The 27,906-nt window shown below is 42.6% G+C and overlaps 1 protein-coding gene across 1 annotated transcript in view; it reads right to left on the bottom strand.

Annotated features, from left to right (window-relative positions):
• TWSG1 (twisted gastrulation BMP signaling modulator 1) overlaps positions 1-25,428 on the bottom strand; it is a 39,828-nt gene extending 14,400 nt beyond the window's left edge. Inside the window, exons 1-4 of the mRNA XM_075920970.1 lie at positions 25,264-25,428; positions 21,644-21,808; positions 2,520-2,619; positions 233-499 (exon numbers count right to left, since the gene is read on the bottom strand). Of these exons, the coding sequence (XP_075777085.1) occupies positions 233-499; positions 2,520-2,619; positions 21,644-21,766 (490 nt within the window). The 5' untranslated portion in view covers positions 21,767-21,808; positions 25,264-25,428. The remainder of the gene's footprint in view (positions 1-232; positions 500-2,519; positions 2,620-21,643; positions 21,809-25,263) is intronic.
• Positions 25,429-27,906: the final 2,478 nt, after the last annotated feature.

Genomic DNA, 27,906 nt, shown 5'->3' with positions numbered 1-27,906 from the left:
ATTTCATATTGACAAATTGTTTTATGGTTTACTTCCCTCCCAGGACTGTCACTTGTTCCTCCCTTTACCCTTGCTGTTGTATTAGTCCACTTTTGTCACACTGTGACAGAAATTAGACCAAACTCTTCAGGGAAAGGACTATGTCTTTTATTTCTACATTAAAGAGGCTAACTCACTTAAGCATGGCTAATTTATTTTGTCCTTTTCAGGATCCTAGGAATTTAACCTTTACCTTTGTCACTGGAGTATGGAGCATGGACAGTGTTGCTTGGAACAGAGACATTCTGGTGCTGTGGCTGGTTAACCGTTTCTAAAAACGAAACTAGATTTTCATGATGTGACAGTTCTTCTGCAACAGGGAAGGAAACAATATTCCAGTTCAGCTGAGTATCCCCTTCTGTGAGTGCTCGGAAGAGCGAAGGGATTGGTTCATGCAGCTCCTCTACAGTGCTCTTGGAAGTTGGAGGTGTGTCACTGTAGTTGCGAGGATTGCACATACCTGCAGAGGAATGAAAAGTATAAAATGAAAAAAATTACAGAGAAACTCTTAAAACTGTCTCCCATCTGCCCTAGAAAGGTCAGCATTTAGAAATAAAATTAATTTTTTGTTTAAAAAAAAAAACGTTGGGTGAAAGTCTGACTTCCCTCAGATATCAGTGGAAAAGCTTCCATACACTTCATTAGAGACAGTATTTCACCCACTGGGTTTAAGATTTTTGCAGTGAAGCACTAAAGTTGTAAGTGAAATGCCTTGCAACACTGAAGTACAGTAAAACTCCAATTGTCCGGCATCCAGTGGTCCGGCACTCCTGATAGTCTGGCACCAACTGGAACCTGGAAGTGCTCCAGGCAGCTGGACAATTGGATCTGCTCTGCCCCCGGCTTCCCCAAGTCTGCTGCTGCTGAAACTGACCAGCGGCTAACTTGGGGAAGCCGGGGGCAGAGCAGCTGGAGTGCTGCCGAGTTGGTCCCGCAGCGTCGCTCAGGTGAGGGGCGGCCCTGCGGGACCAACCCAGAAGCACCCAGCTGCTCTGCCCCCGGCTTTCCCAAGTCCGCCGCTGCTGAAACTGATCAGTGGCGGAGTTGGGGAAGCCGGGGGCAGAGCAGCTGGGGTTCTGCCGGGTTGGTCCCACAGCGCCGCCCTCTCCCACTCTGTGCAGTTCCCCGCCGAACCCCTACCCCCACCCCAGACTCCTCATAGCCCCCCTTCCGGTACTCCGGCATATCTGATAATCCGGCACCCCCTGGGTCATAAAGGTGCCGGATTATCGGAAGTTTACTGTACATCACAAGAACTATTGTGCACAGCATGCAGCTCCCTCTTCTCCATTACAGTTATGGCTCCAAGTACAAAAAGTTCAACTGAAGCTGTTTTGTCGAATTACAAAATCAGCATCCAGAAAACAGGTATTTATTTATATTAGTATGATCAGGACTTGAAGAGTTAGCCAAAATCTAAGAGCCAGGATGAAAAATATCTACAATGCCAGGCCTCCTGCAAATGAAAGGAACACGTATTTGTATATTACAACTAATACAATATTCATGTCAACATTTTATGGCATTCTGTTGCCTCTGTTTAATCTTTCTTCCACATCTTTATTTTCTAATTGAGATCACAGTGCATTTCTTCCTGGCTGCTTTCTAGTCATTTTATTTTTCTTTCTTCCCTTCTACATGCTCATCTCTCTTTCCTTGCACTATGTTCTCTGTCTCTGCCTCTATATTTTCTGTGTTTCATTCCCCACACTTCCCAAGTCTCTCAATACCATAGTTATGCTCTCTCCTACATCCTCAACTCTAACCACAGAAGGTGGAACATTGCAGATTTGTCCTTCTCATAGCAGCCAAGAGGATCTTGAATAAAAAGAAAGAAAAACCCTTTCCAGAATCCACAGGAGGGCTGAAGCTTCCAATATATCAGACACCTACAAGCTTGAGACTGATATAGAAGATGAAATTCCTCAGCAGGGTCCAGGGACAGCATTCACTAGTAGAAGTCTTAGCTACTAGCACTAGGCAGTTTTTATCCCTTCTGATCTCTCTGGTAGAACAGTCCCATCTTGCATACACATTTCTGGATAGTAGTCTTAGACTTTGAGATAGTAGGTGAGTACCTGTGAATCTTGACACAAAGCTAGAAACAAGACAGTAAGCCTTAAATTGCACTGTTTATATTTATCTAACGGCACTTTATATTTTGTGTTCCCATTACGTCACAAAATGTGATAGAAATTGAAACACTGTTGGTGTACTGAGTTTCTTTTGGATGTTGAATCAAGGGTTGTCTCTGAAACAGAATTAGTGAATCAGTTACTGTGACATTAACGGAATAGAGTCAGGAATACCATAGACAATGTAATCAAGTGACCCAGTAATACCTGCTTTTAATTAGCTATTCAGCTCCCAAAGTGCGCTATTTCTTAGAATATTTAAGACAGATCCCGCCCCGAAGAATTTACAAGTTAATTACAGAAATAATGCAATGAACAGTAGGGGTTGACAAATAATGAACTTACCAACACAGTCACAGCACTCATCCCAAAGCGTGCCTAGACAAAGCATGCACTCTTTGCAACAGGAACAGTTTCCTTCGCCAGGTCGGCACTGACACAGCTCCTGAAAACACAGCATATTACACTGGAGCTTTCTGAGGTGTAGAATGCTAGCCTAATACATTACAGAAATTCTTCTCCTAACAAGCTTTTTTTTTTTTTTTTTTTTTTTTTTTTTATAGTTACAAAGGAAAATATTTTAGGTTTTTTTAAGGTCAGAATATCATTTTTTATCAACAACTTGAACACTGAGAATTTAAAACAAATCATTATGTGTAAGAGAGAATGTCCCTACCACTTTCCCCATTAATATCAGGATTTACAAATGCTCTGCAGAGTTCAGTGAACATTTTTGCATCCTGACCATGGTGTTCCAAGAGATTTTCTCTTTTCATAATAGAAGTGTAACTTCTCTCAAAAGAACTGACCACTATAGGAAATAAATGTGCCTATTTATAAACCTATATGTACACAGACACATCCATCCATGCAGTCTGATAGCAACACATTTGGTGCAATCACTTGAAGCCCAGATCTGTGTATAATGTCTAAGTTTTCTTATATAATATTTTATATTTGAAAAAGGCACTAGATTCTCTCACATTTTAAATAAACTCTTTGAAATATCTCTTTATTGCCCTGCAGGCTATTTTTAACAGCAATATTGTTTGTTAGAGAAAAGACAGACATGTGATCAAAACCAGCTTTTGATAATTGTGAAATATAACTTGTCCCTTTCCTTTACAGAGGGCTACTACAAACATAATATTATGATTTAGCAGAATCATTTATGGAAATAAATTATTTAAATAGTCAATGAGCACATTAAAGATGATCACGAGGACTTTTTTATTCATTTTTTTCTTTAGTTGAAAGCTAAAGGTGACGTACACAGGAAAAATGGGTTGTGCTTTTTTGGGGGCTTGCCTATAGTAGTCATCACTTTTTCCATGGTTGGTAGTAAATGTGGAAGCAATAACAGAAAGGATTCTGGCATTTCTGACACATCACCTAAGCCTGGGAGTACTGGTTGAGCTGCCCTTCTGAAGAAAAATGCTTACAGAGTCTCTAAGTATAGAAACATCATTGAGGCACAAAGGAAGCCTGAAAAAATAAAAACTGCCTGCTTACTTTATTTTTTTATTTTACATTAGAAGTGTGCAGTTTAGCTAACCTGCTTTTGCTGGCTGGTTGGCTAACTGGAGAACACATATCAAATCATATCAAAGCACAAAGTCAAATTTGAACAACTGAGAGAGGAAGGGTATTTAATTCAGGCAGTCAGAGAGTTTGTTCTTCATAACAATGCATTTAATTCAAACAACAAACACATTGGAAGAAATTTCTTTCTGTTAAAAAATTCAGTGATGCTACCTCTTTAAATATGCTCTCACTCCAGTCCTCTGGTCCCCTCCAAAGACAACTCCAGAAAAAGACTGACATTTCTGATGTTTCTGTCAATTACTAAGTTAAAGTGCCACTCCGGTGCCTCAAAGGGGCAGCACAATGTAGAGCTGGGGATTAGCTGGAGTGCCCAACTGATCCCCAGCTCCATGTTCTGCTGCCCCTTTGAAGTGCTGCTCCGCTGCTTCAAAGGGGCAGCGCTGCATGGAGCCCGGGGACAGCTGGGGACTCCAGCAGATCCCAGGCTCCTAATGCGCTGGCCCTTTGAAGTGCCGGAGAGGCACTTCAAAGGGGCAGCGCAGCATTAACGCCTGCAATTAACGCGTTAATTTTTTTAACACATTAATCCTCCCCTGCGTTAATCACCGGCGTTAACGCAGATAAATTGACAGACTTGTTTATTACACAATTAAGAACTATAAACCTCAGAGCCAATTAAGGTAAGGACACTAGGAAATTAACTGATGTAGAAACGTCAGGAAAGGTAACAATGTAAATCATATATAAAGTCATAAAGAAATCCTTCTCAATGCCTTTTTATTGGGCTGAACATCCTTTGATAAAGCAGCACTGTCAATTTAAAAATAATCCTAGTCTTACAATACCACAAAACTACCAGTGAAATATCAGAAACATGTTTCCAATTTTTAGCACATTTACCAGCACGTTAAAGACGCGGTTTCACTGTATCCCCTACATAGCATTTTTTTTCTTGCTTATGTGGGTCTTTCAACAAAGCCACAGGGCAGAGATTAAACATTTTAAGAAACAGGAATATACAGTAAAGTCACAACAATTAAAAGGGAGGCTTAATGGCAAGGCAATACTTGAAGTTGCTTTTCTTTCTCCCTCCTCCCAAGTAGATTGTGTCCTTTTAACAGAGTGTTGATAAGAACCTTACAAAATGGTTGCCAATATATAATTCAGTGATGTCATTTTTTAAATCAAATGGTGTCTATACCCAAGTAGTACTTACTGCTCTGAAGCTGTACAGAAAAAGGATTGGTTTTGTAACTTACAGGGGAGCAAGAGTTCCAGCCATACAGCAGATGTGCCATCTTGACTTCTCTGGGAGTTAAAGGGAATTTAGAACCAGTATTCATAGTTTAAAACAATTTGGTTTTATCTTTATTAAAAAACCTTACAGACACAATGTTAAAAAGGAGATTTTGGAAGATAGCCTATTTTCTTGGCCTTCTAAAACTGAATGTGTTATAGAATTTGTTTTTCTTATCCTTCTAAAGTTGAACTTGTTGTAAAGTAGATTTTTTTTTTTTGTTAATCTTACTGTTATAGTGCCTGATGTCTCATTCATACTTCAGGACTCCCTTGTATACCCTGTCCCTACAAAATTAAAAGATGCTGCTTGCCGCAAAGAGCTTACAATTATCAGCTGGTCATGGATTTTTTTGTCAGAATGATTTTCAAACAGAAAATGCAGTTTCCACAAAATCAAAATTTCCCCATGGAAAACTTTGATTTTGCTGGAAACATTCAATCTTCCATCAGGAAAAAGAAAATTGTGTCAGCTACTGACAATATGTAGTGCATCTCTCTCTCTCTAGTGGCTGAACCACATAACAGACAACACCCAACTATTGGTATAAATTTCTTTTTCAGTTTTAATTCCTCTTGATCATTATAAGCCTTTGCTTCCAAATTCCAATGTCAGAAGTTAAAGCTTTGAAATAAGTAAAGTAAAAATGGAGTGGAAAAATAATCATTTTTACTTGTTACTTTCTGCAAAAATTTTTTAAGATGTTTCTTGGCACCACTATTTGGGTATCAACTACTTTTGGACAGTTTACACTGAAGAATTTATTATATATTTTGAAGAATTTGTTTGTTTGTGGATTTGTTTATACAAAATAAAGTCATACTTCCCGATTACCTACAGATATCAAATTTTGCATAAACAATCCTACCATTTAAATTAGCTGAATGCACTACTTTTATGCTGAGTTAAAGGTTTAAATACTAAGTAATGAATATTATGATTAGACTTCATAAAAATATTTGCTAACAAAATTAACATCACGTCACTTTTTCAAATATCATTTTAGTACAAAGACAATTTTTACTATTACAAATCACAAAATAATTTAAATTAGTTACGGGAAAAGGAATGGAAGCTTTATGAGCTTCTGATTCAAATTTACTATGGATGGTAATTATTCAATAAAATGAATAATGTTTGAAGTTGAAATCCTACAAATTTAAAACTGTTTTTATGTCTTTTTTGCAAGCACAGTAATAAAAAAATCTATTACATATGTTTAATTTTTTGATCTTTCCTATAAGTGTAATCTACACAAAATGACTTTCACAGTCAATGATGGGCCTCACCTGCTAGTATTTAATAAGTGACGTTAACCATTTTTAAAGGGAAAATGATGATCAATATTAAATCATTTTTCTTTTTCCACTTGAAAAAACAGGAAGGTAAATTAGTACTAAGCAAACCTCCCCACTCCACCCTCACGGAATTTGATTATGTGCCTTTAGGGCAGGAACTGTATATTTTTCCATATATGTTTTTCTAACCCACTCATTCAGTTCTTCAGTGTGACTCAGCCACACTAGATATTTGTAAAGGGTACATCTTTTTAAAGCAAGCTAGCATGAGAACTGAGTGTAGTGAAACAGAATGAAAACTGTTCCTTGTTGATAGCTGAGGGATGGGGAGGATACAGTGGAAAAATATTACTCATAAGTCTGGCTAGATTCCAAACTCAATAGTCAGAGTGTAAATTTTGCTAGACAGAAATAGGTCTTTTAACAAAAATATAGACTGAAGTAGGAAAAGACATTCATACAATGAAGATAATTCTGCTTTAAAATACAAGTAAAGATTTACAGGCCATGTCATGGAAGGTAATAAAGTGATAGGGAATAGCCAGCATGGGTTTGTGAAGAACAAGTCATGCCAAACTAATCTGATAGCTTTCTTTGATAAGATAACGAGCCTTGTGGATAAGGGAGAAGCGGTGGATGTCATATACCTAGACTTTAGTAAGGCATTTGATACGGTCTCGCATGATATTCTTATTGATAAACTAGGCAAATATAACTTAGATAGGGCCACGATAAGGTGGGTGCATAATTGGCTGGATAACCGTAGTCAGAGAGTTGTTGTTAACGGTTCTAAATCCTGCTGGAAAGGGATAACAAGTGGAGTTCCTCAAAGGTCTGTTTTGGGACCCGTACTGTTCAATATCTTCATCAATGATGTAGATATTGGGATAGAGAGTACGCTTATTAAGTTTGCAGATGATACCAAACTGGGTGGGGTTGCGACTTCTTTGGAGGATAGGGACATAATTCAAAATGACCTTAGCAAGTTAGAGAAATGGTCAGAGGTAAACAGGATGAGGTTTAATAAAGAGAAATGCAAAGTGCTCCACTTAGGAAGGAACAATCAGTTCCATACATGCAAGATGGGAAGCGACTGTCTAGAAAGGAGCATGGCGGAAAGGGATCTAGGGGTCATAGTGGACCACAAGTTGAATATGAGTCGTCAGTGTGATGCTGTTGCAAAAAAAGCAAATATGATTCTAGGTTGTATCAACAGGTGTGTTGTAAGCAAAACTCGTGAAGTCATTCTGCCTCTCTACTCTGCACTAATTAGGCCTCAGCTGGAGTACTGTGTCCAGTTCTGGGCGCCACATTTCAAGAAAGATGTGGAGAAATTGGAAAGGGTGCAGAGAAGAGCGACAAGAATGATTAAAGGTTTAGAGAACATGACCTATGAAGCCAGGCTTCATGAACTGGGCTTGTTTAGTTTGGAAAAAAGAAGATTAAGGGGGGACATGATAGCGGTTTTCAAATATCTAAAAGGGTGTCACAAGGAGGAAGGAGAAAATTTGTTCCTCTTGGTTTCTGAGGACAGGACAAGGAGTAATGGGCTTAAAGTGCAGCAGGGGAGGTTTAGATTGGACATTAGGAAAAAATTCCTAACTGTCAGGGTGGTCAAATATTGGAATAAATTGCCGAGGTGGTGGAATCTCCCTCTCTGGAGATATTTAAGAACAGGTTGGATAGACATCTGTCAGGGATGGTGTAGACGGAGCTTGGTCCTGCCTTGAGGGCGGGGGGCTGGACTCGATGACCTCTTGAGGTCCCTTCCAGTCCTATTATTCTATGATTCTATCTACACTACACACTTTGGTGAACAGAAGCTATACGGCGTACAAATGCCAATTTTATATATTGCTCATGCTTAATTTGCTGCTTGTATTTGCTTCACACATACTCACCAAGAATACTTGTGCCAGTGCAAAGTGTGGTGCACCACACAATGCTATCCCAGTGTGCTATGGACCACTGTCTGGCACAATGCTTTTGGGGAAATTTTCTCCAAGCGCTGTGAGACAGAAATGGTATATGCAGGATTTTCTGGGATTTCCTGATCAAATAATGCCATCCATATCCCACAATTTTCATGCATTTAAAAACCCCCCCATAAACCTGCATGGCACTTTTCTGTCAACCATATGTTAAAGAAGCAGGGAACACACCGAGTTTTGCACCACTCTCATGAACACTTCAACTACAGGCAGTCCCAGGGTTACGTACAAGATAGGGACTGTAGGTTTGTTCTTAAGTTGAATCTGTATGTAAGTTGGAACTGGCGTCCAGATTCAGCCGCTGCTGAAACCGATCAGTTTCAACAGTGGCTGAATCTGGATGCCAGTTCTGACTTACATACAGATTCAACTTAAGAACCCCAGGCATCCCCAAGTCAGCTGCTGCTGAAACTGATCAGCGGCTGATTCCAGGAAGCCCGGGGCAGGGGCTTCCTGTAGTCAGCCACTGGTCAGTTTCAGCAGCGGCTGACTTGGGGACGCCTGGGGCAGAGCAGCTGGGGTGCTGCTGGGTTGGTCCAGTAGTGCCGCCGCTGGACCAACTCAGCAGCACCCAAGCTGCTCTGCCCCAGGCGTCCTGATTCAGCCGCTGCTGAAACTGACCAGCAGTGGCTGAATCAGGACGCCTGGGGCAGAGCAGCTGGGGTGCTGCCGGGTTGGTCCAGTAGAGCCCAGAGCGGCACTACGGGACCAACCGGCAGCGCCCCAGCTGCTGTACCACAGGCGTCCGGAGCAAAGCCGCAGAGCACGGGGGCAGCGGGACAGCCCAGACGCGCTGTGGCTGTTCTGCTGCCCTCGGGCTCTGCGGCTATGCTCTGCTTTGCTCCCCGTCCCCCTGGTCTGCAGACCAGGGGGACGGGGAGCAAAGCGGCGGAACACGCGGGCAGTGGGCAGCCCAGACGCGTCTGGGCTGTCCACTGCCCGCGTGCTCCGCGGCTTTGCTCTGCTTTGATCCCCGTCCCCCTGGTCTGTGTTCCGCCACTTTGCTCCCCGTCCCCCTGGTCTGCAGACCAGGGGAACGGGGAGCAAAGCAGAGCAAAACCCCGGAGCACGCGGGCAGCGGACAGCCCAGACACGTCTGGGCTGTCCGCTGCCTGCGTGTTCCGCCGCTTTGCTTCCTCTCCCTGGTCTGCTGGAGACCAGGGAGAGGACCCCATTCGTACCTGCGGATCCGACATAAGTCGGATCCGCGTAACTCGGGGACTGCCTGTACAGCATGTTTGATTCTTCTGTATTTGCAGATCTGCAGGAAGTACTGTAACAATGTGGGAACATGATTTCTTTGCGTACCATTTGGTAAATGACACAGAGTAAAATAAGGCAAGGTTGGTGGTGGCATTCCCAGAGCAGCTGCAAACAGCAGAATGCTCTCTTTGCCCCCAAGAAAAAGAAAACTGACTGTTGCATCACATTCAAATGTGGGATTTGGACACCGAGCAATGACTACAGAACTTTTGGATGTGAAAGGCCACCCTGAACTCATGCCAGTATTCCAGCACCAGAATAAGAGCTGCACTGATAGTGGAGAAGTGAATGGTGATCCCCGTCTGGAAGCTTGCAATGTCAGATTACTATTGGCCAATGGGAAATCATTTTGGAGTTGGAAAACATACAGCATGGCTGTGTCTAGACTGGCCAGTTTTTCCGGAAAATCAGCCGCTTTTCTGGAAAAACTTGCCAGCTGTCAACACTGGCTGCTTGAATTTCCGTAAAAGCACTGACTATCTCATGTAAGATTGTAAGTGCTTTTGCGGAAATACTATGCTGCTCCCGTTCGGGAAAAGTCTTTTTCCAAAAAACTTTTGCGCAAAAGAGCCGGTGTAGACAGCTCAGATTTGTTTTCCGCAAAAAAGCCCTGATTGCGAAAATGGCGATCGGGGCTTTTTTGCGGAAAAGCGCGTCTAGATTGGCCACGGACGCTTTTCCGCAAAAAGTGCTTTTGCGGAAAAGTGTCCTGCCAATCTAGACGCGCTTTTCCGAAAATGCTTTTAATGGAAAACTTTTCAGTTAAAAGCATTTCCGGAAAATCATGCCAGTGTAGACGTAGCCCATATGTGTGTGTGGGAAGAGAAGCATTGTCATGCAAGTGTGCAGGACTGTTAATCATCTTCTGCTATGGAGGACTGTGACTCTTGGCTATGTGTAGGGCATAGTCGATGGATTTGCAGTAATGGGGTTGCTGGTCTGCAGTGGGGAGATAAATGGCTCATGTCACCATTTGTGGCAAAGTGAGCTGGTGCCAAGAATACACAAACACAAAAGGCTGCTTTTCTGTGGTTATGCAAGCTTTGATGGATCACTGGGGATGCTCTGTTAGTCTCTGCTCCTTGGGCTAGTCAGGGAACATGCACAACACTCACATCTTGGAGAACACAGGACTGTTCCCATGCAGATACATTTGTCTCCAACTAGCAGATTACCACTGCTATCAATATTGAAATGTCAATAGTGATTATGAGTTGAAGTACAGATTCAACTACCAGCTCTGCTGCTGGCAATGTTCCCTAATGTTAGTGGATCTGAGTGAGACTAAAAGCCCCCTGATTACAGCTGCCTGTTGTGTCTTGCATAGTACCTGTGAGACAAATAGGGACACAAGTTGCCACCCAGACGGAGGGTAGAGATGGAGCGGCTGTCTGCTGACCAACAGAGTAGTTTAACAGTCAGTCAGCCTAGTGTTTTCTGCCAAACTGTTCTCTAGGCCTGTAATGTTGGGTGCTGCTAAGAACTGTGTAGTCCTTGCTGTACATTTATAAATATGACTGTGTGTGTTTCTGAAGCTAAGAATCACGCGGTGTTTGCTGTACATTCACATGTTTCCCTCGAGTACTGATATGCATTCTGCAACATGTATTGTGAATTAATGAAGATAATTTTATTCTCAAAAATAGAACTTTATTGACGGGGGAGGGAAGGTTCAGAAAAACAGTATGCAAAATAATACCATGTAATAACATTTTTTAACATAAGTTAATGGCATGTAACTTTATAATTGGAAAAGCGGCAAATATTTCTGTCTATTTCAATTCAAATATTAGTTGGTTGTGGCTTCTGCATACCCCATTGGTTGTTCTCTCACATCAACATATGTGAAGCTGTAGTTTTCCTTGATGTCCCCAGGGGCAGAGCGGTAGCAGCAGGACTCTCCAAAGACTGCAAAGGGCATAACATCTAGTATTTTTTCAACCATAGTCTGCAACATTTGTGTTTGCTGCCTGAGAAGTCCTATTACATCCTAGTGCATTTTCTTCTCCTGGCCTTGCAGGGCTGTCTGAGCCTCTCTCGTCTTCTCTTTCTTCCTCCAAGATATCTGTGTCATGGTGACTCTTCAAGGCCTTTGTTCACAGTTCAATGCAGCATTACCTTGCAGGACCTTGCAAAACATGTCCTCTTTTTTCTCCTCTCTGCCAGCACCAGGTGTTCTGTGAATCTGGGTGGGAGCACCTCTCAAAGCTGCCACACCACAAGCTGCTGATAAAAAGACTGATCTGCCCTTGAATTTACTGTCACAACAGAAAGGGAAATGTAATTTTCACAATGGTCTTTCCTTATCCCTATCAACACTTTTAAGAAGACATGCTGATTAACACTTCAGTTTGGGAGAGATTCACCCCCCTTCTTCAACTCCAGCCACTATGGGCATGGCCTTCCAGGGGCACTATTTTCCAGAAGCAGTAGTGATTTTAACTGGTATCTCATGCCTGAGGCTCATAAAGATCCAGAGAATACACATTCTACTGGTTTCCTGAAGACACCACATGCCTCTAGCCTGTATACAGCAATGGTGCCAGATTAACTCATTGGAGGATGGCAAGGCATAGTATCCTACTGCAGAGGAAGAAATAAGACAGCCATCCTTAGAAACCTTTCGGAGAGGATTGCAGGGTACCTCCATGATCATTTCATCGACTCTCTCGGGAATAACTGCATCCCTCCTGATCTAACCCAACACAGGAATGCAAAGCACATACAATTTGTCTATGTTGCCTCTTCTTATATGAGTGAAACTATGAAGAGTAGATACCTGCATCTGGGTAACTTGAGGATGAGCCATGCACCATCTTGAAATTTAAACTTTTTAACAGAAAATGAATGCACACGTTTATCCTAGATCCCTTCCTTTTCATCAAGCTCATCTACACTCAGCTAACAAGACTGTCTAGATGGCGGCAGAAAGTCTTGAACAGAACCTGGATTCTCTTGCTGGGGTTGGTGGCACAGTCTTCTCTCTCGTGCTCCTCTCAGGTATCCACAGTGCTCTGCAAGATTTTGGTGGGGTCTCCATTCTGTATGGCATACAGTTTGATGTATAAGCAGCAAGTCTACAAGCTATCACCAGATGTATTGTTGACCTCCCTGACCTTTTAGTATCCCCAGTGAAGTTCTCTTTGCTTTCGAACAGCTCTGTTGCCGATCCCTCTCCTACGCCTTTATTGCATCCCCCTTGCAATCTTTTCATGTTGACTTTCTCCTGCTGGTCTATGGCTCTTCTTATATGGCTTCTTCTCCCCACTGGCCCAGGAGATCCAATATCAACTGTTTATTCCAGGCAGAAGTGCATCTAGTGTACGGACCCGGCATGATCAGCTGGGCAGTTGCACGCAAGGGTGAGCTGCAAAGTGGGCAACCAGGAAAAGGCATTTCAAAAAACACACTGGTGGTTTTAAAAAGGGTAAATGGTAGCTTCCAGTCTCAAATGCCTGGACAATAGATTTACATTGTGACCAGAGCAGTCACCATGGCAGGGAATAAGTCACTGCAGGATAGGACTGTTAAGGTTGGCACAGGTCTCACACTGTCTACATTCAGACTGCATCAATCTCAATAGATTGACAGTGGCTCCACACCATTTGGAGAGGTGGTTTTAGAATACCATTGTAACAAGACGCTCATGTCAGCCAAAGAAACTGGAGTGTACACACATTGACAAACAGATCAACGCAAGGTGACTTACATCAACCTAACTTTATAATGGACCCCAGGCCTTAGTAAACAAATGGAAAGCCTGTGTCCTTCCACAAAGGCTTTGAAAGATGCACATATTAAATATCCTGTATTACAGGCTTAATTTTCTGAATTCAGTGAGAAACATGATCCCAAGATATTGACAACAGCTGAAAAAGCAAATGCTTTTTCTTTTTTCCCCAGCATAATTTAATAAGAGAAAAATCTGTTGCAAACAACCAGATGAAAACTATTTTGTTAACCCAATTTTATTATGTACTAGACCTACAACGTATAAACATACCCTATGTTTATTTGTGGTATAACAAAACAGTTATAAAATATTCTTTATTCAATGCTACAATGCTGAAAAGGCTTCAAAATCCTATATAGCTGTTTAAGAGTTTATACAAAAAAATTAACAGCAGATCTTAACTTCATTGAAAAATGAATCTTAAAACAGAATGAAATTACACCAGCATGAATTTCAGACATAGAGAGTTGTGTGGACAGATGAGGAGTAGTCCAAGTCAAGATCTTTAGTCCAAGTTTGAATTATAGCATATTTTTTCTCCTAGCTACAGCAGTCATTAAAAAAATAGTGCATTTCAGTATGCAGTTCAAAGTAATTCTATACATCTGCTCAAAGTCTGCTAGATCTTACCAACAAAGGGAAACGTGTTTCTTTTGTTACAAGTGCCTGGGGAGCAAGGGCAGGGAAGAAGGAAAATAGACAAGCTTTTAAAGGATTTGTTCTTATGTTAAGAGCTAGTGTTTAATGTTTGTATCATAACCTAGATGAATATGTCTTTCAGAGGTGAAAGAAATTTATTTTCTTATAGGTATGGGAGGCCTTAGGGCAGGAGGTTGAGGAGGTATAATATGACAGTATCTATATGATATTTAAGTGTGGGGTGAAGTGGAGGGGCTCAGGGCAGAGGGTCAGATGTGTGGGGGGGAAGCTCAGATCTGGGGGTGGAGAGGTGAGGGGTGCAAGAGTTAGGGTACGTCTAGACTACATGCCTCTGTCGCCAGAGGCATGTAGATTAGGCTACCAGACATAGGAAAATGAAGCGGCGATTTAAATAATCGCCGCTTCATTTAAATTTACATGGCTGCTGCGCTGAGCCGACAAACAGCTGATCAGCTGTTTGTCGGCTCAGCGCGACTGTCTGGACGCGTGGGTGTTGATATCAAAGGTATTTGTCGACCACCCAGGTATGCCTCCTGGAATGAGGTTTACCTGGGTGGTCGACAAATACCTTTGATGTTGCCACCCGCGCGTCCAGACTATCGCGCTGAGCCAACAAACAGCTGATTAGCTGTTTGTCGGCTCAGCGCGGCAGCCATGTAAATTTAAATGAAGCGGCAATTATTTAAATCGCCGCTTCATTTTCCTATGTCTGGTAGCCTAATCTGGCGACAGAGGCATGTAGTCTAGACGTACCCTTAGTGTGTTAACAGGAAAAACTTTAAAAACATTGAATTAATGTTAATTAATTGAATTAATTAATATTGAATGTTAAGATAGCTAAGTTAACCGGAAGCCCTTACACCTACAAGAAAAGGAGTTCTTGACTGAGTGTTGTTAATTAGATTCTGCAACTCATCTATTTACTACTATCTCTCATTTTAACAGCACAAACCAACAGAAGAAAACCATTGTTGTGTACTCTGGAAGGATTAGGGTGTGCTCTCAGAAATAAAGAGAAAAATTTAAGAGGGTTACTATGCCTATGTCAATAGCAGGGCACAAGGTTTTCATTACAAAGGACACTGTAAACAGTGAGGCAGAATATGAAAGAATTCTAATGTTTTAATTATGGTTAAGTGAAGTTGTAGGTTGAAACGATACTGAGGAATAAGTGTCATCATAATCTTGGGCAATCTCTTGATTTTCTGAAGTTCTGAGTTTGCATTTCCTCGTTTTCAGAAGGATTTGAGGATTATCAATACAACAGTTTTACATTTGGGTCCGAAAATGCCTCAAAATTCAGATCCCAGAACCACAGATCTGCTTGCAGTAGGTACAGATATTTCCTGGAGTCAGCTGCCTTCTGGAAAAAAGTTTTCTTTCTTTCTTTCTTGCTTGCTTTCTTTCTTGCTTTGTGGGCAAGGTCCTTCTCAAAGTGGGCTACTATCTGTTGGAGGATTTGACGCCATTGAGGGCAGTTGGTGGTCTGCTCCTCCCAGCTTTTGATGTCCACATCAGTTTCCTTGAGATACCCTTTCAGTTTATTTTTGTAGCATTTCCTCTGAACAGGTGAGCTGAGAGTAAAGGACTTGTTTTGGGAGGCAACAGTCTGGCAACCGCACATAATGACTAGCCTAGCGGAGTTGGTGCAGGAAGTTTGTTGCTTCAGTGTTGGTAATACTGGCTTCAGTGAAGATGCTGGAATGAGTGCAGAGATCTTCCCACTTGATGTGGAGGATCCTCTGGAGGCATTATTGGCAGTACCTCTCCAGACTCCTGAAGTGCTATCAGTAGGTCACCTAGGTTTTCCATCCATAAAGTCTCAGGAGCAAAACCTGATCCTGTACATGGCCTTCATCGATTTGACAAGCCTTCGACTACATGGATCATGAAGCCCTGGGGAAGGTGCTGCCCTCCAAAATGTGTATTTTAAGGACTAACACAATTCTCTATAATAACCTGGACATGGACACATGGACCCTATAGTCATTACAACTGGGGTTAAGCAAGGATGCATTATTGCCCCAATCCTTAACCTCTGCATTGTTGTTGTAGTTATTGGTGCTGGGGTTTTGTTTTTTGGGGGGCTTGCAATTGAAACAAGAGCGTGGACAAGCTACTTTGTTGATGTGTGCTTGCTTCTGTTTGCCCCAGGATTTCAGAGACAAACTATAGCTGCTCCCTCAGAGGAAATAAGATTTGGCATACATTCAGTGCCATTCCAGGCCACAAAGGGGCTCATCCTACCTAGCATTAACCCCCACTTCTGAACTGACAGCTAATTTGTTATTTACTCACTTACTTGTAAATGCGCCTGTAAACTATATGGACTGAACTCCAACTCCCTGAAAAAGAAGATGGTTGTTTTTGCATCATGTAACTTCAGTCACTGACTCCACTAAAATTTCATCATAATGGGATGGAACTTCCAGTAATAGTAACAGCTGACTAGCTAAGGTACATCCATGACTGCAGAAAGCTAGCTTCATTGTCTTAATACTTCTTGTTTTTTTAAACAGCCCTGCACACACATAAAAGCTAACCCTCAACTCCTGATGCAAGATTGTTAAACCTTTGTAGCTTCTAAACATTGGAGATAGAAATCCCAAGTTACTTTATTATAATTTTTATTTAGAGGAAAGGCTAAAAAGATACAACATTCTAGCCAGCAAAACAAGGGCACAAATGAAGCAACTGTATTATACAAGAAAAGCTTCATGAATATGGCGTTGTTGATCTCATGCTCTTTTCTGTTACAGTTCTAACAAAATAAATATTTATGTGGGGACCACCCTTAAGCACTGCAGCTTGTAAGGAGAAGTAGTAATGACTGTACTGCCTTCCAGCCCTGCTGGCAAAAATATTTACATAACTGTGTGCTAAATGTGAGTGAGTATGGGTTTCAATATTTCTTCAGCCCAGGTGGCCTCACTATCCGAACATCTAAATGATAAATATTCACACACTGCAGCAATACCCCAGTACTATTAAAGAGGCATTATCCAGTTCACAAGTTTTACCTACTTTATGGCTGTTCTACTTTGATAGGAAAAATTCTTTATATTCCAGATTCAGTAACTAGTAGTTTTGCTTAAGTTCATAACTCTAGAAAAGTTTTTTAAAAAAGGTAACCACTTCCTCCCCTTCTTTATTCTCTGGGCTCAGACTGAAGTAGCACTTATCTCACTTAGCATTCAAACACCAGTCCTAGAATTATGCCCATACAGGGCATCCCTGCTATAAAGTTGCCCTGGTATACATCCAGTCTGCACTAAAGTCGTTGATGCTTATAGGAACTGATACATTATAAGTCCTCCCATTCCCTGCTCTTAAATCACGCCAAAAAATTAATCCATTTCCACAAATGGAAGTCAGCCACAGGAAAATAATTCCCCGCTTTAAGTTGTTTCGCTGTAAGTCCAAGTCTTTTGGAATGTATCTTGGACTTATAACGAGGACGTCCTATTCCTTAAATGCTGGTGCTGCAGGAACACAGAAGCAAATAAACAATTATATGATTCTTTAGAAGGGCAGTCAAGACCTTAAGAGTTATTCTATTCACAAAGTTGTTTTAGGTTTGCACACAGGTTATCCCTTCACTGGACCTACGAGATACTGAAGCACATTATTCCTGTTCACATGACGTGAGAAGACAGGCAGAATAGATGAGCAGCTCACATTATGCCAGTTGTAGAAACTCCCTAAAACACTGTAGGGTTTCAGCATAATTGCACATTTTGGATTCTTCATTTTGGGGAAATATTTTAAAGGGATAGAGATGACCATATGAATTTAAAAAGAACATAAAGATAGGCTAAATGTTGGGTCTCTTAAGCTAAACAGTATCTCTATTAACTCCATTAAGCCAGATTAATGTTTGAGAGAGAGAAAAATCAGTGTTTGACAACTTAAATGGACAGCTAGTACCAGCTGGGAGAGACTCACTGCTCTGTCATCAGCAGGAAGCTGCTGCTGTAGCTGAGGGAGACATGCCCCTCCCCCAGACAGGCAGCTCTGTGCAGGGCTCATTTAGCAGCAGCAGGGCTGTGCTGCTGCACAGCTTAGAGGGAACCTCAGTCACAAGTCTTTGAAACAGAAGTACTACGCACCCGCAACTCCAATCACCATAAGCAAGAGGTCAGGGCCTCCAAGTATCTGGACATGTACTAATTAGGCATTTAAAACTGTTCCACTCTATCATAAAAACATACATAACATTAGAATGGCCATAGTGGGTCAGACCAAAGGTCCATCTAGCCCTGGCTTCCGACAGTGGCCAATGCCAGATGCCTGCCCCAGAAGGAGTGAACAGAACAGGTAATTATCAAGATATCCCTCTCCTGTCATCCATTTTCAGCCTTTGACATACAGAGGCTAGGGACACCGTTACCACCATCCTCACTGATGGACCTAACCTCTATGAATTTATCTAGTTCTTTTTTGAACCCTGTTAAAGTTCTGGTCCTCACAACCTCCTCTGACAAGGAATTGCCCAAGTTGATTGGGAGATGCATGAAAAAAATCTGCCTTTTGTTTGTTTTAAACCTGTTACCTATTAATTTAATTTGGTGACTGTTAGTTCTTTTATTATGGGAACAAGTAAATTACTTTTCCTTATTCACTTTCTCCATACCTGTCATGATTTTATAGACCTGCATCATATCACCACTTAGTCTCCTATTTTCTAAGATGAGAAGTCCCAGTCTTTTTAATCTCTCTTCATATGGCACCTATTCCAAACCCCAAATCATTTTTGTTGCTCTTTTCTCAACCTTTTCCAATGCAAATATATTGTTTTGAGATGAAACAATCACATCTGTACACAGTATTCAAGATGTGGTATACTATGGATCTCTCTTTTTTTCAATTATTCCTCCTCCTAAGAATGTTAGAGAACTTTATAGTAACTAGTTAGATTTCAAATGTACTATACATTTTAAAAAGTCTCAGAGGGGTAGCTGTGTTATTCTGTAACTATAAAAACTACAAGTAGTCCTGTGGCACTTTAGAGACTAACAAAAATATACACAGTATCATGAGCTTTCGTGGGCAAAACCCACTTCTTCAGATGAGCTGGAAGTTGGAGTGCAAATAACAGAAATCCAGAATTTATAACAGAAAAGAAAGGGGAGAAAAAGTACCTGTCAATAATAGTATTAGTGCTAATGAGGCTAATTGACTTAGCTGGAAGTATCCCATACTTAGCCTTTGATATAAATGAGATGTTAAATGCATGGAGAGTTGGTTTTATAATGTGACATCCAGTTAATGTCTTCGTTCAAGCCTAGGGAAACAGTGTCAAATTTGCATATGACGGTCAATTTCACACACTCACACTCTGTAACTGGCTTGTGAAAGTCCTTTGAAGAAGAATGGCTACTTTTAAATCCATTAATAAGTGCCCAGGCAGGTTAAAATGTTACCCTACAGGTTTATGTGCATTACAATTCCAGATATCTGATTTGTGCCCATTTTTCCTTTGTCTTAGAAACAGTCCATTTTGGCCAACATACATGGCAGAGGGGCATTGCTAACATTTTTAGAGTTATAATTGGTATATTCCTTTTAAACAGGTTTCAAGTGCTCTTCGACTCACAAATAAGACAATAAAAATGATTCCCATTGAGTCCCATCTGGTAGCTTTACCAACAAAAGTAATATTTTTTTACTGTAAACAAAACCAAACTCTACTCCTATTAGTACTTTTCCAGCTCATCCCTTATCCACAGATTCAGTTTCCAATACAGCAACTTACTGCACGAGGGGCAATGCATGAGCCAAAAAACAAAACAAAAAAACAAAAAGCAAACAAAAAACCCACCTAAGTTTGGATTTTAGATCCCAGGATTACATTCATGTTTGTCAAAGATGTTTATTTGTAAACTGTGCAAATTTAATATGAAAGTCAGTGAAACAAACCTTAAGACACTTGATGCTGTTTTTAGGCACTTTTAAGATTACAGGCAGTCCCCGACTTACGCGGATCCGACTTATGTCGGATCCGCAGATACGAACGGGGCTGCCCCAGAGTACACGGACTGCGGGACCTCGCGGTCCTGCTGCCCGTGTACTCTGGGGCTTTCTCTGCGTCTCCCTGGTCTGCAGACCAGGAAGACGCAGAGCAAAGCCGCGGGGAAGCCGGCAGCGGAGCACCCCCCCGCGGCTTTGCATCCTGATTTAGCCGCTGCTGAAACTGACCAGCGCTGACTACAGGAAGCCCGAGGCAGAGTTGCTCTGCTCCGGGCTTCCTGGAATCAGCTGCTGATCAGTTTCAGCAGCAGCTGACTTGGGGACGCTTGGGGTTCTTAAGTTGATTCTGTATGTAAGTCAGAACTGGCGGTCAGTTTCAGCAGCGGCTGAATCTGGACGCCAGTTCCGACTTACATACAGATTCAACTTAAGAACAAACCTACAGTCCCTATCTTGTACGTAACCCGGGGACTGCCTGTACAGACATAATTCAAGTAAACAGAAAAATAATTGCAGATATGACATTTTCCTCTCTCCACTCCCTCATTTCCCTAATTTTAGTCACTTAAAACCTACGGTTAAGTATAGACAGCATTGTGTTCTGCTGCCTGTAATTTCTGACACTAGTACCCTAGCCTGAGCTGAGGTGCACAATAAGAATTTTTGGCCATCATATCCAGCTGCTACATTTGTATAACGAGCACAAAGCAAAATTTAAAGATTTCATTTTGCATCTACGAACAATAAGAAGCGTTCATGTCTATGAGAGAGAGCTTTAAAGAGCTTTAAAGAACCCGCGGGGGATCTTGTGCATTTCAAAGCCACGGAGCCCAGGATCTGCTGGGGAGCCAACACCCAGGCCGCCCCAGTGGACAGCCAACACTCAGGCCGCCCCAGTGGACAGCCAACACTCAGGCCGCCCCAGTGGAAGGTGGGATAAGGGATGCCCTGTTCTTTGTTCTGGGGTAATGCCACAGGGAGCCCAGGGTCAGTTCCCAGCTGACCCCAGGCTCCACAGCTGCCTCACTGAATCATGCAAAGGCAGCGGTTTAAAGGAGCACACCGTCGCACAGCTGGTCCTCAGATCAGCTGTGCAGCAGCCACCTTGGATTTTCAAAGTGGCAGCACCACTGTGTGGCGCTGCCACTTTGAAGTACACCCCCCTTTGCTGTCTCTATGAGAGGCAGTGGGGTTGGGAGGATATCGACTAGTCAACTAGTCAAAAGACTATCCAATAAACAAATGCTTATTGACTAGTCGACTAGTCTTTAACATCCTTACTATTAACATTATTAAAAGAATGATTGGTAACTGCTTACAGTTAGAATCCTTTGTGTGCAGTACAGATTTCAGAAAAAATACAAACCACATACTATCCCCCTTAATTTACAAACAAAGGAATCAGCCTTCATCCGGTTAATGTACAGGAATTAAACGAACTCTCATTTTGTGTTGGTTTTTAAATCTCAACTTAATGTTTTCATGAAACCATTTTTAGCAATAAAAACCAGAGAAAATGTGTCACAGGAATATAATTAATTACAAAGAGAATGAGGATTCAGCTGCCATTCAAACTAATAAAAAACAGCTAAGCAAAATAATGTTTGGTTTTTATTTCAGTATCACTGGATGCTGTATTTAAAATCACTGAATTTATCTGAGAGAGAGTTTCAGAATTTGATTATAAGTCTTTAGGTAAAGAAAAGAAATACCTGTATCAGACATTTACTGACATCACTAGCACAGAGAGCTTTATTGCAGCCCATTGATGGTGATATCCATAATAAGAACAGCAGGATAGTTACTGTAGGCACTGTGATGTATTGTGACCTCATGATTTCCTGCAGGCAGTCAACTTCAGGAACCTCCAAACAGCACTGAAATAAGAAAAAACAACTGAAAAGACTGTATGTGCTATTGTGTAAGCCAAATCCTTTTTTTGTTTTTCCCATGTAGATCCCTTAAACAGATTTTAAGGGTTTGGTAGGGTGGAGTGATTTAATTCAACTGAGAATCGGAAGTTGTGCTATTGAAACATTATTAATATATAAACAAAATGATTTAAATATAAAAATAATTTTTAAAGTAATAGATTTTAAAAACTGGATACAAATAATGCTTTTTAAATCAGAGTTTTGACAGGCTTTCACTACTTAATCCAGAGCATATACAAAGAACAGAGGGTCTTTCACACAATCAGGAGCCATTTAATTTCACTATTTAATAGTTCATCAAACATATAAAATGTCTGATGTTTTATTATAAATTATAATCTAGATTTCACAATAATTATCTTAATCAAAAATGACAGGAGCTAAACTAAAGATATAGTAAATAAACAAATACTGATAAAGAAGGAGCTCTGATAGATTAGTGAATTAAGTCATGTTTTGACGTAGCACCAAATTGTTTCAATGTCATCAGTCTGGATTTAGTCAATATATATCAAAAGGCTTATGAATACACAACTGGATAGCTAATACAAACATGAATATGCTGCTATGGAGTTACAGTAATTCCTCATTTAACACGTGCCTGCTTAACACGTTTTCACGATAGCATGATTTATTTTTTTAGGAAACGTTTTTTGAATTACACGACCATCCCTGGAATAACACAATTTCCCCAACCGGCCTGTTGCTGGCGGTTGTGCGGGGCTTCCCCCGCCTCCCTGCAAAACGGCAGAGGGTTTGTCGCTCACCGCACTGTTCCCCGGCGACTCCCCTCACCGGACGCAGTGTGGGTCCTGGCAGACCGGTCACAGGGGCATACTCCCAACCCAATCCCCCTCCCCTCTCCTTCCCTTCCCCAGAGCCAAACACCTCCCCTCCCTGCTGTAACCCAGTCCCCTTTCTCCCCCAACCTTATGTCCCGGTCCCAACAGACACCACCGCTTGAAACGCAACCCCCACCTTTTCCATTCTTTTCAATGGGAAAATTGACCCCGCAAAACATGTTTTCACTTAACACGATCATTTTCTGAAACATATCTATAGTGTTAAATGAGGAATTACTGTACATTGATAACTGAATATTGATCTTTGTTGTGGGGTGAGTGGCTAACCATTTCCATGTTCCATTGCTTATCTTAGTTGCCACTTACTTTTTCAATCTACATTTTCACTACACCCATCCCCAGCTTGCCCCTCACACCTTTTTCATTGGTCTTCATTCCTCACCTACCTTCACTTTCTGCCAGCTATCTCTCATTGGCTCATTCCTAATGATTCCCTAAGTTGCACACTAAACCTTGACTTAGAATAAGGTCAAGTTTAGATCTGGCTTAATTAACACAAGTTACTCATCTTGTATCTAAACTGTGAAAATTGGTCAACATCTTTAGCTTGATTTCGGCTGGTTGAGTTAGTCCAAACATGGGCTAGCTAAGTCCATCCTAAACAAAAATGCTTTCTAATCTAAAACAAGGAATCATGACACAGGGGAGAAAATATCCATGACACACCCATCATGAGTTGGTGATTAAACTTCTTCACCTGCACAAACATATGGTACTGCCGTTGAAGCAAAATGCAGGACAATGTAGCACTTTAAAGACTAACAAGATGGTACATTGTCCTGCATTTTGCTTCAACTACCCCAGACTAACACGGCTACATTTCTATCACTATGGTACTGCCGTCAGAGAGTTTGTTATGGCAGCAAAAGAGTAGAAATCAGTGTTTCTCAACCAGTGGTACAGGTACCCTTGGGGTACTCAAGAGAAACGTGGGGGTTTTGTCAACACAACTGAAATTTGGAGAAAACTGAATTTGTTATAAGTTTTACAGCGCTTTATTATTTTTGTACTTTTTACACCCAAAAATGTCATTGCTCACCTGGCTACGATTAAGTTGTTTAATCAAATGTTGCTGCAATGGTAAAAAAAATTGTGTGTGTGTGTCTGAAAACTGTAGGTACTGGGGGTACTTATTTTTTTAAAGGAAGTACTTTATTACAAAAAATGGTTGAGAAACACTGGAGTAGATCATGTTCCTTCAATGGGTCTGGGCCAACACAAGTGGTAGGAACACTGAACAGAAACGAGAGGTACAGTAGTTGAACTGTAATCTCTTTGGGACAACTTCTTTTTGTTCTGTGTTTGTACAGCATCTAGCACAATGGGACTCTGGTTCATGACCAGATCACTAGAGCCCTTGTATGGCTGAACTGTCCCTTCACTATCTACATTGCTCTTGCCCCTTAAAATTGCTGAGGGAGGGCATAGTTCAAATAATTTGGTTCCATACACAGAAATAAGACTGAGGTCTCTGTTCCTTGGAGCTTCATTTTGCCCTGGGTAGCTAGGTAGTTTTCAAGTGAATGATTGTCAGTGCAGCAGTACAGAAACAATTCACAACATGAATCTCTGTACTTTGGGTGTCCCTAATCCAGAAACACCTGTGGTATGGACCCAGTCAAAGGGGAAGAGCAATCAGGTCTATGCCTGCTACTCCTCCTCTCCTCATAGCGGAGGGAAGATGCCTCATTGGAAGTGTCTCTTTATTGCTTTAAAAAAGACGGGGGGGGGGTAGAAGGGGATGCCTGTGAGCAGAAGGGGGCACAGAGCCAAGTAATCCCCCTCACTCCCATCCCCCTCACACGCCCTCCCTCCTAAGCCCTGCCCGAGCACCCTCCATGGGCCACACAAAACCTCCTCAATCCAACATACCCTACTGCCCAGGTTGGGGGATTCAGGAGGTTTGTACATCTAACACCCACTTGAACTTGACTGCCTGACCAACACACACACAAAGCTGGGTTTGCTTTTAATGCCACCTTTCCCCCCGCCCCCCCCCCAACAGTTTTTCTACCAGCTCATGTACTAGCAGCTCCCAATGACACAAAACACCTCGAACTGACTTAATAATTCACGGAGACTCCCCCCCCCCCGCCCCCCCGCTCTTCTGTCCGAGTCACCATTTTCCTATGAAGATGGCCATGGCACAAGCCTCCTGGGGGAAAAAACAAACCCAAACGTTTGCTCCTGAAACTTTCCCACCCTTCCGCGGGGCAGGGCGCTGGGACGGTGCGCGCGGTGGGGATGCTGGGAGCCGCTGCAGCGACCTGTAACCCCTGCGTGCGATGGAAAGGGGGGTGCAGCAGCAGCAGCCCCTCTGCCGGGGCGGGGGGGGCAGCCGCGCTCACCCCAAGCAGAGCCAAGGACTAGCAACGAGTCCCCGGTCCCCCCCCCCCCGCCAGTGCCCGGCTGCGCTTGGGCGCGGGGGGGTCCCCCAGCGCGGCGTGCCCGGGGCCGTCTCCAGCCTGTCTACAAAGCAGAGCGAGCCTCGCTGCCCAGCCCCGCTCTGCTCCCCCTTCCCGGCGGGTCTCTTACCAAAGGCGTCGCGGGCGGGGCAGCCCCTGTGCCTGGCGCTCCGGTCCGGCGGCGGGGGCGGCCGCGCTGTGCAGCCCGCGGCTTCCTCCGCCTCGGCCGCACGCAGGGAGGAGGCGTCGCGCCGCTCGCGCAGGGCCCGGCAGCGCCCCGCCTAGGGGCTCCGTCAAGGGACGGGACGGGACGGGACCCTCCCTCCCTCCCTCGTGGGGGTGGGGCTGGCTCCCCCCTCGCACTCACTGCGGAGCTGCCCCCGCTCCCCCCGGACCTTGCTCCCACCTTCCGCTCGGGGAGACCTGCTCCGCCTCCCCCCCCCCCCCCAAACCCGGACCATTTCCCGGGTCGGTTTGGCCAAGTTGCCAAACTTTGCAAAGGGCTCCCCGGCCGGAGGGCGGCCCAGCCCCTGAGGCCTGGCCACCTCTGCAGCAGGCGGGCCCCAGATGTGGCAGCTGCTCCACATTTTAACACTGGACTGAATCGCTGCGTGTTTGGAGTGGAAAATAGGCTTGAATGCCCTGGGCTGCTCTGGTGGCCTCCCTCTAAAGAGTTACACTGGACTTGGGAAAAGTACAGAGAAGGGCCATGGGCAGCAGTTGGAGGGTGGGCGACAGCTTCCATGCAAGGCCAGATGCTACCAGCCCAGACTGTTGAACTGAGAACAGAGAGGAGCCAGGAGAAGGTATATGGCTGAGATCTATAAAGTCGTGCTTTGTTGCCGGAGGTTCTTCTAGAGATGTGATCCCTTTTTGTATTCCACGAGTGGGTGTGCACACTCCTGTGTCCAGAAGTGTTTTTAGCAGGATGCATCCCCTCATGCTTGAAGCTGGTTGTGCAAATCAATGTCTCTCCAGTGGGCCTCTTATTATGTATTTGAATTCACAGTAAAGGAGATGAAGGGCAGGTCTTGGAAAACAAATGGGGACCATGCATCTCAAAGAACCTCCAGTTGAGGATAAGTGACCTCTTCTTTTTTCAAGTTGTGGTCCCTATCTAGGTAGACTAATTTAAATCAAGATTATTTATATCACAAAAAAATCATTGATTTAAATCAAATTACCAAAACAGCAATGACTGGCTGTGCCTACAGTAGGGATGTTAGAGTTTAATTAATTAATTGTTTAACCAATTAGCTGTTGCTTATTATTTAGTGGTATCAGTTAAATTCAGCTGGCTCACAGGGAGGCAGCTTCACTATGACAGGGTATGGAATGGGATTCCCTTGGAAGAGCTGAGTTATGCTGAAGTAAAATAGGGAATGGACTTACGGCATCTATGGCCAGGATGTTCCAAAATAAGGGTAATGTCTTATGTAATATGAATCAAAATTACCATCAGCAGCAACTGGCAAATCTAGATTTCTCTTATTGCAGCTTTCTGTATTGTATACTTGAGTGATAGTCTAAACCTTGTTAACTAATTAAACAAGCCATAAGGATTAGCTAAACTAAACTTTTTTTCCCCTAGCAACATCCAACACAGTAAACAGCTTGGGAATTTACTTGTCAATATCCACATCATTTTCTCCCAATAAGCAGTTTTCTTTATGATGTTTCGTTCTCACAACTAGGCCCTGCATCTTCTTGCACTGCTTACACTTGACACTCTCTCTTTTTTTACCCAGGGAACAAATTTCTTCAAACTATTCCAGATAGGGTCTCTCTTATGTCTAGAAGCGATGGCACTTGTCTGTGGCAAAAGTGGGGGGAATATAGGAAGCTATGAGTGTTCTGAATAATGGCTTCCTTTTTTTCCCCCAGTACTTTTCACTGTTCCTTTCTATGCTACCTCCATCCTTTCCAATATATTGTCTTTGTCTTTAAGACAATGGCTTAACTAACTGCTCTACTGTGCTTGGCTAAGCTCCACCATCATATAAGCACAGAACTAAAACAATCCTATCCAGCCAGTGGCTCTTTGCACTTTGTAGTCTGCTGAGAAACAGGAATTGAAAGCCCAGAACTTTTAAGAAGCGAGAGCTGGTAGTTAGACTGGACAGACTAGAGCAAGTAATTTATTTTTATGACAATGTAGGTGTAGGTATAGCATGCTTTTGATTAGATTAAACTGTAACTTATTTTTGAAATGAGAAATTGAGTATTTTATTGATTTAAAAAAATAAATCCAATTTAAATTAAAAAATCAGATTTTAAATTTAAAAAACCTGATTTATTAAAAAAAAAAACCCACTCTGATTTTTATCCACTCTGATCCCTTATGTATCCATCTTTTATGAAAGATACCTGAGTGATTAGCAAGCAGTGATCAGTGAAGAGGTAGATGTGAGGATGCCAGTGAAAGTGCAGTCAGCAGGACAAGCTGGCCCACAGCAGAGCCTGTAGCTACTACTTTCAGCAATGACATAGTAGTATGTGAACACGTGGATGGAATGCCAGGTTGCTACATGCCATATGTCTTGCCGGGAGTCATCTTTGAGGCAGGTCAGTGTGGCTGCTTGCACTCACGTAGAGTGCCCTATGTCTCCATCAAGTGGAAGTATGTTGATTGTGTGTAGCATTCGCAGATGCACCTGGAAACCCATTTGGAGATTCACTTGGATGAGAGGACTGAATCAGTTGTCAATGGCCACGGTCACAAATAGTTTTGGCCATGTGCAAAATGAGCAAGTCCTGTGGTAGTAGAATGTAT

Source organism: Pelodiscus sinensis, chromosome 2, assembly GCF_049634645.1.
Source record: "Pelodiscus sinensis isolate JC-2024 chromosome 2, ASM4963464v1, whole genome shotgun sequence".
Lineage (NCBI taxonomy): Eukaryota > Metazoa > Chordata > Testudines > Trionychidae > Pelodiscus > Pelodiscus sinensis.
The sequence above is the reverse complement of the archived record's forward strand: the minus strand, read 5'-3'. Positions and strand labels throughout refer to the sequence as shown.